We start from the raw sequence: 11,330 nt of genomic DNA, 5'->3' as shown, positions 1-11,330 counted from the left end.
CAGTGATTTACTAAATTTTGCCACCTGATGTAACTGCACACGCTCTACATTGCTGTCCTTGGCTGTGTGTGCCTTTGAAAATTTTTCGAGGTTAAAGGGATTTTGAGTTTTTAGATTTGGTACTATTATACTACTAGTATATGTCATCAAAAATATGATGCTTAGTCTAATTGTTATAATTCTAGAGCAATCTTTCTGCAATGAAGGCAGACAAACGCTCACTGTAAGAAATAGGTTTACGTGGAAGTGGCAGGTCTCAAAGTGCACTTTTAGCTTTATGATACAATGCTGGACTCTCGATCAACATCCATTCCATTTGGGTATTTTTGCAGCTGAACGATTTTTATCACTATTTTAAATTAATTAGTGTTAAAAAAAATCACAAAATATATTCATGATGTACAGATGCAACAAAATATCTCATGAAAAAAAACATTACTAGATTTTAATTTCTGATAAATTTTAGACTGGCAATGCAATCCATAACAAGTTAATGACAAGGAACACAAATTAATAATGTTTAAGTTTTAAACTAAAAATATAAGTTTTATCAAAATTTGAATAAAATTATTTAATCAAATACATAATAGAAATTTAAGTAACTACAACATGTAAAAATAATTCATAATAAATTTTAATTATGAATTTTTGACTATTCTGAAATTGTTTTTCTTAAATTTTAATATATTTAATAGTTTTTTTTTAATTTGTTATTTTTCTTTTCTTTAAAGTCTGCTTTGAAGAACTACTTTATTTTCTTTGTGACATTTCTCCAAGTGCAATCAGTCCTAAGCGCAGCATGCTAGACACTGAATAATTTTTAAATCCTTATCTTCATTAAGCATTTAAAAATTTCCTAATCAGCTACTATCTATGTCCAACTTTAAAACTCTGGATGATTCTTTGATCAAGAGGTTATAACTTTGTTTGTCAAGACAAACATTTTACACGGTTCGTACACATTTCTGCACATGGAAATTAAGTACTTTTAAGGACCATTCATGAAAACATTAAGGACCTATAAGCAAATGGGAACTGAATAAATTCAATTAAAAATATTATCTATGCTGAACTTCACTTTTGTAATATCATCCTAAAAATAAAATAGATCCATAAGTAGGATGCATTAGTATTAAATATGATTATTAGTAAGTTTGAGAATAAAATAAAGTTTATGAAATTTATCATTAAATATTTTACACTCATACTAACTGGACATATTTGAAAGATGATGAATGACATTTTTTTTTAGGTTTTACTAACAGCTTTTTTTTTTTTTTTTTTTTTTTTTTTTAATGTCTCATTTTGTCACATACTTGCTCACTCTACGAGTTTAGTAAATAGTAAGTAGATTTTATGTCAAGTAGCATAGGTTAAAGTGAGAAGTAAAATCACAATCAGCGTGATTCAAAACAAAAAGACTGGCTGTTGTCGCCGCTCTTGCTTGCCTAGAAGAGACCTGATGATCAGAACAAACCTTAAGGCTTGATTTAAGCACGGTTCGCAATTTTGAAAGTTAGCTGAGGTCTGTCTGACGCAGTTAGTGTCGTAGCTTCTTGTAGAGTTCCAGGGATTGTAACTCAGTTAATATAGTAAGTTCCTAATAATCCACTAAAGCACCAGAGGTGACAAGTTGTTTTGCATTATTTTAAGTCTCATTATGCAAAGAATAGGTTTTACATGAATTTTTACATTTTTGTATTTTACCTTGTGACCACGATAAGGGTTAATGAAAGGCAATAACTCGCTTTAAAATGCAGAGATAATCTTTAAAGGAAACCAATTAGTTATAAGTAATTAAATTGAGTCTTAGATAACCTTAGTCATTATGAATTTACATGGCCACTATTAAATTTTTAACATTATTTGTTAAAAAAGCCTTATTAAATCACAATCTAATAAAATTTCACAGTTTAAAATACATGTAATTTATGGCATTGATTCTTAAACGATATTAGGATAATTACACATTAAAAGCTACAAAATATTTATATTTTGTAGCAACAACACTCAAAAAGATATTTATGAGTCTTTTTAATTTGAAGCCTTCCCAGACATTTTGGCAAATTTATATCAATTTCCTTCTCTTTAAGCATCTTTTCTAACAGTTAGAACTTTGTCTCTATACGCAAGACGGTGTTCTCACTAGTTTCTACGTTTCGTATCTCCTAACCTGTCAACCTCTCCAAAATGTACCTATGAGGGTTTACTTGATCTGGTAAAAGTTAAATAGTCTAAAACCCTCCGGACAGATGTGAAGCAAATTATCGCTACATCTGAAAGTAACTACAAAGATTTAAATAAGCTTCTTATTTAAAAAATCAATTACAGCTCATGGTAATGTAATTAAACAAGAAGAATCAAATGCAAACTAAAAATATGGACTAGTCATCAAAGACTATACAATTTAATTTCATTTTAAGCTGACTCAGTAACTCTATTGTCATAACAAATTCAAATGTCGACGGTGGTAATGTAAAGACGAATAAATGCAAATTATCAGGACTGGCAGGAACTAATGCAGGGAGCAAGTGGAAGTCAGAAACACGTTCTTGTCTTACACTCCAAAAACATCAGTTTAAAACTGTTTAAGTGATTTGCATTCTGTTGAGAAAATAGAAATGAGAAATTATAGTAAAGGCTGAAATTGTAAACAACTGGGTAATTTACATAATAATATCTGTACATATCTTTGAAGTATAATTTTCCTTTCTCTTAATGTATTCAGTTTTTTCTTCCACGTTTCCTTTTCATTTTAGAGTTTTTGGATTTAATTAAAGATTTCTGTTATTCTAAAAATACTAAATTCATTTAGAATGTATAGAGAAAGCTGCCAATTTTATAGTAATAGGAACATTCAGAAGAAATATGTATGGTAAGGTCCGGTTACAGAGCTGGTGTGGCAACATTTTTTTAATTTATACACACATTGAACAATAAAATCTAGAAATGTCAAAACTTTTGGAATTTAGAACAGGCATTGGAAGCAAAATTTACAAATGCACCAAGCAGCACAATTTAGTGTGTATGATGCATTAAGACATATTAGATGAATCGTTTAAATTGTCAGTTTTCAATCTCTTTATTAAAAAAAATTATTTTCTATAATGCCTGTCCATATGATAAGATTCGAAGCATTTTTGATATTTTATGCTTATGTCTAGTGGAAAATAAAGAGAAGCTAAAAATGTTAAGAAAAAGATTCTAGTATCAGAACTAAAACATTCAACTATTATGTTTTTATTGCTCTTCCAGATGTTCTCCAAAAAGTAAGAAATTATGTATTAATACCATGGTGACATTTTTCATTTTGCCACATTTTTCTGGAATCTTCCAGAATAGTGGAAGATTCCAGAAAAATGTGAATAGTGGGCCTATAAATCTTGCCTTCAAATCTTTCTAAACTTTCCAAGCTACAATGTCTAAAATCCTAAAGAAAAATTACCCCTGCCAATTCAGTAACAGCAAAAGGCCAGAAATATTTTTTTTTAAAAAATCGGATAAAAAATGTGTAAAATTAATTTTATAGATAAAACTGATGCATGTTCTGAGACAATTACATGAAGGAACTCTTACCCGGAAAAAAATTAAAAGAAATTTTTAATTAATTACATAGCTATATTGCTTTTGCTAAAAACCGTTTCGTAAATTGTACTTCATAGCATTATACCTTGCTTATTTTTCAGATTCAAAATATTGTATAAAAAGTGGCCAAAATGGAACTTTATAATACGACACCAAAAAATAAAAATGCTTTATTTTAATGTTACTTCTAAAATGTAATTACAATATATTACCATTATTTTAATGAAACTTATCAATGTTACAATATTTTAAAAGAATCGTCGAAAAATTCCCAGATCTCGGAATTAAAAATTTTCTATAGAAACTGATCTTAAAATCGCCAATGTTAATAAGTCGCCAATTTAGAGCAATTTAATAAAAGAATTCATCCCCAAAAGCTAAAAGTTGTTTAGAGCTCTTCACTAGAAAAAATGAAATAATTTTGAATGCTTTATGTTTCACACTTGCTCAGAAACTCTATCCCACCCTTTATATTAGAAATAGGAACAAATTATAACTCATGAACGCATTCACCCATTCAAAAGAAAACGATATTTATCAGAGGATTGCCAAAAATATTCCTCCAAAATGCTAATTCACACTCAAAATGGCAGTCGTAAAAACAGTCAGAAATTTCAGATGATTGAAAATTAAGGACCTTCTGACGATTTTGGCTGAAATTAAGGACTTTTAAGGACCAAAAAACTTAAGGACTCTTAAGGACCATACAAACGTTGATTTTATTGTGATATTTGCTGAATGCAGAAAATTAAATATCAGTATTACAGTAATAAAGGAACCTCCCTTTTCCTAGATACATGGATTTTCAATTCTCTTCAGCCAATCAAGAAAAATTTGTTTGACTATATCCAGGTATTATTGTTTGTTTTATATGCCATAAGGAATGATTTAATTTTAGCACAATGGATAGCATTTCCTTGCTTTGTCCAGTTATCAGAGGTCGAAGTTTTTCAGCAACGGATTTGCTACTGACTACTACGATTTGCTACTTACAGTACTTTCACAAACTCTTTATTTGATTATAGCCGTAATATACCTCTTTCTAGAATATGGCTGTTTTATATATATACTGATAAAGCTATCTAGTTATACTGCAGGGCTTAATTTCTAAAATTAGAAGTGCCAGAGGGATATGGAAGATCATCAGGAAACAGGAACAAGAATAAATAAATAAAATGACTAATAAATTAATTGATAATTAAATAACCAATGATTAAAACAATCTAATAATAAAAAATAAAATTTAATGAAGTGTAAAGAAATAAATAAAAATTTAATAAGTTATTAAACAAATGGTAAATAGTCAAATAGTAAAAAAGTACTGGACTTATTAGAGTTGCGGCAGGAATTTAAATTTCACACAAAAACTGAGAAATAGCTTAACCAATCCCTGGTTGAATTTCAGCCCTGAATATAATGTAATATTTTAAGGGATGGTAGAAATAAAGACCATTTGTTTTCCCAACACACAATAAAAATGTTAAAATGATTAAAGCAATGCTAATGAGACTACAGAGAATGCTATAAACAGCAACAGAATATAGAGAAAATTTTAACGTATGAGGTTAAATATGAAAACAAAAATAGAAGTGTGCAGCATTTTGAGAAGGGTCTAACTTTCCATCTGAGAACTATCTCTTGTCAGTATAATTCTAGCTGTCAAACAGAATGCGGACAGGGGGAGAAATTTTTCCTGAATCAAAGGATTAGCTAATAAAAACAGCAAATGATAATTTTCATTGTCCTCTTTGGTTACAACTTTCCGAAAGGTCTGCAGATATTTTTTTCCACGGGAATACATTTACACTGGAAATAAAAATTTATCTTCTGTCATAAATTCATTGTACATTTAGAAGAAAAGTTTTGACATATGGGTGGAGGCTTTTCTTTCCTTAAAAGTCTCAACCTCTGTCTAATGGTTTGTTACCTAAGGAAAGAGAGACATGCATTCAAAAGTTAGAATCGATTTCTAGTATAATTTTATTAATAAAAATAAAATTTTTTAGATCAAATTTCTGCTAAATTTGTTGTTCAGTTACATAAAAGAGTGACGAACTTTCTTATTTAGTGCTTTTGTGCACTCCGGCTAGAATTATGATTTATCCCAAAAACTAAGAACTACCGGAGCGGGGCTCTGGTACTCACTCAGAGCTCAGAGCGCAATTTAAGCTCTGTTATACTGGCATTAAATACAGTTTTATAGCACAGAAAAAAAGCTTTTGTATTCATTTCTCACACTTCCATTAAAGTAAATTTTAATCAAAAAGGCACTTTAAGGATAATTTCTGTCTACTTTTAAACTTTTCAAGCTGCCTACCAATAGATTTGAATTCATCGCTACTATAAATGACTTTTAGTAATCTATGGTTTTTTATTGTAATACTGATTAATTAACTTTTCATCTCAAATCATTTCTGAACATTCATTTAGGAATTGCACTTTCTTTAACCTCAATGCTAAGCTTTTCATCAGCCCATGCAATATCTGCTAATCCTCATTCTGCCTTCAAAATTTTCCACCTGGTACACCTTTCACTAATTGCATCAGCCCCGACTTTCTTCATGCCACTGTCTTTTAATTTCTGTATTTTTTATTATGATCCCAAGAATGCCTGAAGCTATTTCTCTGTTCTTCAGCAGAGGTTTTCATTTAATGTCATAAAAATATCAGATGTTCATTCCTTTGAAACATTTCTTTTAGATTGGTCAGGACGATAAAACACACAACTATAGTATGTAAAAGTTTTCTATTACATTCCTTTATTTGAGACAGTTGATTTCTATGGAGGGAAAAAAAAGAAAAGAAGAGCTAAAAAAGTGTAGCTGTTTCCCGAATAGTCATCACTGTATTGGAAGTTTAGGTCATAGAAAAGTTTGCACAATACAAATACAGAGTTACTCATCATTCTATGCAACATTAAAAAAAAAAAAATCATACTAAATAAACTATACAACTGATAACAAATTCTATTGAAAAACAGGTAAATTTCCCGTGGTATATATATTTTACAAATGCTTAATGTGTTCACCTTTGCTGATACAACAGAAATCTATAAGAAGGGACTTTAAAGCTGACCAAAGCCACAGAAAATAATCATGATTACTTTTTTTAGCTTCTGCAGCTCACTGTTACAGAATTTTAATATGTATACATATGGGGCAAAATGGATTATCACACAGATGTCTACCATATCAGTCAAATAAATACTTATTGAGTTCACCTCTATTTTAATGTAATAAAAACTGGTTTTGGTAACAGTCTGTTTATTACAAATTTAAAAATTTCATAGAATTATGAATAACCATGTGATTACACAAAATGTACATTTTTGTAGAAAGCAGCCTTAGCTTAGTTTTCACACAGTGACAGTGGCATTCAATTCAATGTCTAGAGGGAAGGGTAATGCATGCACACACATACATGCATATGGTCCAAGTTTTCGATAAAATTTCAATTTTGTTGATTTTTAGAAAAAAAATCAATGCCATTTGCTTTACGAAAAATACCTTTCAAAAGTTAAACAACAAAAATCAGCGTTATATTTTCAAAATTTTCACAGGACTAGTTTCGATGGTTTTACCGAGCCACCATCCTCAGCTGCAAAAGAACAAGATAGGAAATAATGATTAGATAAGATAAGAATTTTCTTATTCTATTCCTTTGAAACACATTTCTTTTACATTGGTCAGGACTATAAAACACACAACTATAGTATGTAAAAGTTTTCTATTAGATTCTTTTATTTTATTTTATTTTATTTATTCTTCTTTCTTATTCTTATTTGCGGTTTTGCAGCTGAGGATGGTAAAATCATCAAAACTAGTCCAGTGAAAATTTTGAAAATATAACGCTGATTTTTGTTGTTTGACTTCTGAATTAGTATTTATTCGGCATGTTTTTGTGTCTTGAAAAATACCTTCTTTTCAGAATTTGAGTGACAAAATTGTTCATATTCAAACTTGTGAAGAATACTATATAAACCACGTAGCCAACCCTCTCAATCAGCAAAATAAACTATCTTCAATAAATTTACCTGGTCACTGGTAGACTCAATCCCACTGGACAGAAAAAACTCCATACCTTATCTTAACTATAGGAAATGAATGTCTTAATTTCTTCGTTTGTATTTCTAATTATGAAGTACTTGTCTCAGTAACAAGCATAAAATATTATATATTTGTTGAATGACAATATAAATTAAAATGGTTTCATGTTCATTGAACTTAATTTTCATAATGAAATTATCTTTGAAATATTTTCTTCAAGAATAGGCTAATATCTATTCAAGGTTGAATTTAATCTCTGAATGTATAAAACATTTACGAGTGAAAGGACTCATGAACATAAAATATTCCTATCACCTTTACAGAATACAGCAATAGAGATATGATGGTATGGTGAGGAATAATGAGCAACAGATGCATTTCCATGGACATGCTATAGAAGGATGACTTCAAGATAGGCTGACAATTCTATATAGTAAGTAGAAGTCCCCCCCCCCAAGTTTCTACAAGTTTTTATTTCATGAAACAGAATGCATGTTCATATATGCAGTAGGCTTGATTGATATATTTCTTAAATGAAAAGCACTAAAAATGAATAAACTGGTCAGACAAATCAGAAATTTTAAGGAATATCTTTGCAAGAGCTGTTGAACACATACATTCAACTTTTACATATCATACTGATGGAAATGGAACTTGCAATACAAAAACACAAATGCATTATCATATGCATAGTAAAGAACATTTTCATCATTAATGTCAAAAGTCTGCATTTGAGGTCATAACCATTCCCTTCCCCCCCTTTTTGTTTTGCATGATACAACTAAATTTTTTTTCTTCCTAAATGCAATAAAAATCTGCTGAATTGCATCACTGGCAGATCTGATTCAATTCCAGAAAAGACTACTTTGAAGTCCCAAGGACAAAATAATTGGTGAGAACAATATCTTTGAAGTTATTTTTTTCAGACTCAAAGTATAATGAAAACTATGAGGGTTAAGCAATTTTGACACTAATAATTTGATGTATCATATTTAAACAATACAGAAGTTAAATGTAAAATTTCTCTGTAAATATATACAAACTTTCATGGACTTTTTCAAATGAGCTATTAAGTGAACATACAAATAAAAAACAAAATTTTATTGCAAAAATATTATATATACAATATAAGGTAAAAAAGTGTATGTATATATATATATATGTATATAATTTTATAGAAAATATATGGCTTTATAATATTTAATTTCTATCAAAAATCTTGGTAAAAATACAATTTCATTAATACATGTGAACAAAACTATGAGAATAATAAATGCTAACTAAATAGCATTAAAAATCAATTGATATATTCAATATGTTTTCTGTAATACTTAATTTAACAGTAACAAGGAATAGAAACTAATACTGAAAATAAAAAATCTTAAGTAGAAACATATTGCACAAATTTATGTTAGCAGACACTCTGATATAATAATAAATGCACCATTACCACAGCCATAAGGCACTAAATAAAATTATAATAACATACATAATTTATGTATAAATAATTATAATTCAAATAGAAAATTAATTTTAAATATATAGATATATGAGTAAAATCTAAAACCTTTAGTGTATATATAAATTTTAAAAAAAGGGGGGAAGGAAAAAACTGTAACAACAGGTAAGTAGAATTTGCCCACAATATTAAATATACAAAATTTCATCAAAGTGTAAAGATAAAATGCATTTTAATTTTATTATAACTTATTATGGATCTTTTTATTATTTCCATCTTCATTGTCAGTCATTCAATCACAGCTTAGATTTCATAACGGGTTGTAGGTACTTATAATAAGCCTCATGAACCTAAGAAGAAAAATAGATTTTTATAAATACTTTCTTAAACTTTTCAAATTTATTAGGACTAATTTAGCTACATAACGACACTCAAAAAGTTTAAAACTTATTTGTTAAAACAATAAAGCTTTCTTTCAGCTGTTAGATGCATAATATGTCACTCTGCTTCTTTTGTCACCTTTATGAGTCCCAAATACAAAATACAAGTACCAAAATACATCAATTACTCATTCATACAGTTTAACTTTTTCCCCACCTTTATTAAAAAACAATTTTCCACTTTCTATTATTCAGTATCAAATTTTGTCCATTTAATTATTATTTCCTCTTTAAAGAAAACCATTATATTTTCCAAAGCTCATCACTAGATAGGTATTTGCAATAAAACTCTTTCCTCCTACTCCTTTCTACACACCATCTAATTAAAAAAAAAAAAAAAAAAAAAAAGATAATATTACTTCTAAGGTTCCACCCCAACTACACATATAATTTTTTATTCATTACAAAGTCCATAATCCGGAATGATCTATGATCTGGACCTCAAAGCCACAAACTTTACGCATGTGTGTAAAAAATGAACGTAAAGAATGCGCATGCATGAAAGAAATGTTTAATGAAGTAAGCAAATAAATATTAAGCTTCTTTTTTTTTTTTTTTTTTTTTTTTTTTTTGTAAAATTTGATACCCTTTAGATCATAATTGCTCTTTATTTCATAAATTATGGTTTCATATTTTTAATTGCATAATTTCTGCATGCCATCTTACCAGATTTAAATTGATGAAAAATTCCTAATCCAGAATCGCCGAAGTCGCAACGAGTACAGATTACGGACTTTGCACTGTACATTACAAAAACATTTACAAGTATATTTGTATGCTTATTTCTTATACATGCATATTTTTAAAACTTATAATTTTAAACAGGAAGCTACATTACAAATACTCATTACTCAGTATCATGATACTTAGTATCAGTATATGATGTATCCGCAAAAACAATTATACTTACATAAACAAATTGCAAATACTAAATTCTCAAAATTTTTTATTTCATGCCATTTAATATTAATTTTCATCAAAAATCATAAACATTCTTTTTTCTTTTAGACAAAACTCGCACATATTTTACAGAAATGATGCATTTTATTTCTTTTGCTTATCCATCATTTTGTAATAAGAATAGATAGCATTCTTAAATCCAAATGTATTCCATTATTTAAAATGCATTAATGTTTAAATAAAAGGCCTTTTTCATGTAGTTTAAAAATTTTAATTTGATCTTTACTAACTATGTAATAATAAAGAGACTTAAAAAATTATTATAATAAGACATTTCTTTTTTATGCATGCTGTTCCTATATTTAAACTGCTATGAATTTATAATAAAAGGCGTGATCTTTAACTGGAAGTTCAGAGATAATTCTCACAAAATAATAATTAAAAAATGAATCTTTATGAAATCAAAATACCTGTTTTTGGTTCATAGGAGTTTTTTGAGCCCATTCAAATAGCCTTTCATATACATTTCCATCATAACAACCCAAAGCACTGCTTAGAACCATGTCATGGAAATCAAAAGCATCAACTAAGGCTACTGCATTTGGACGGAGACGTTCCAGCATTTCTAACATGTAGTCATGCATCTTATCAATTTGAGCTTCAGATAATCCAATCTACAATACATATACAATAAACAAATTAAACAATTAAAATACACATTTATAAATAATACACTAAACACTAAAGTTCAGTTTCTTTGAAGGTTTTGAAATATGATGCAATCAAAGCAATTTTTATATTCACTCTGATGCGAAAGCATCAAAGTCCAGTTAGTATATTTAAAATCTCAAAACTCTGAAGTTTCTATATACAAAATAAGCACTACCATGTCACAGCAAC

The 11,330-nt window shown here is 28.6% G+C and overlaps 1 protein-coding gene across 1 annotated transcript in view; it reads right to left on the bottom strand.

The window, feature by feature from the left end:
- Positions 1-8,205: 8,205 nt before the first annotated feature.
- Positions 8,206-11,330, bottom strand: part of LOC118198333 (peroxisomal acyl-coenzyme A oxidase 1-like) — a 95,599-nt gene continuing 92,474 nt past the window's right edge. The window contains exons 13-14 of the mRNA XM_085823478.1: positions 10,901-11,104; positions 8,206-9,440 (exon numbers count right to left, since the gene is read on the bottom strand). Coding sequence (XP_085679604.1) covers positions 9,387-9,440; positions 10,901-11,104 — 258 coding nt within the window. The 3' untranslated portion in view covers positions 8,206-9,386. The remainder of the gene's footprint in view (positions 9,441-10,900; positions 11,105-11,330) is intronic.

This window comes from Stegodyphus dumicola, chromosome 9 (assembly GCF_044657685.1).
Source record: "Stegodyphus dumicola isolate Sdum_Otavi_A_Nest chromosome 9, ASM4465768v1".
NCBI lineage: Eukaryota > Metazoa > Arthropoda > Arachnida > Araneae > Eresidae > Stegodyphus > Stegodyphus dumicola.
This window is presented reverse-complemented; position numbering and strand designations above follow the sequence as displayed.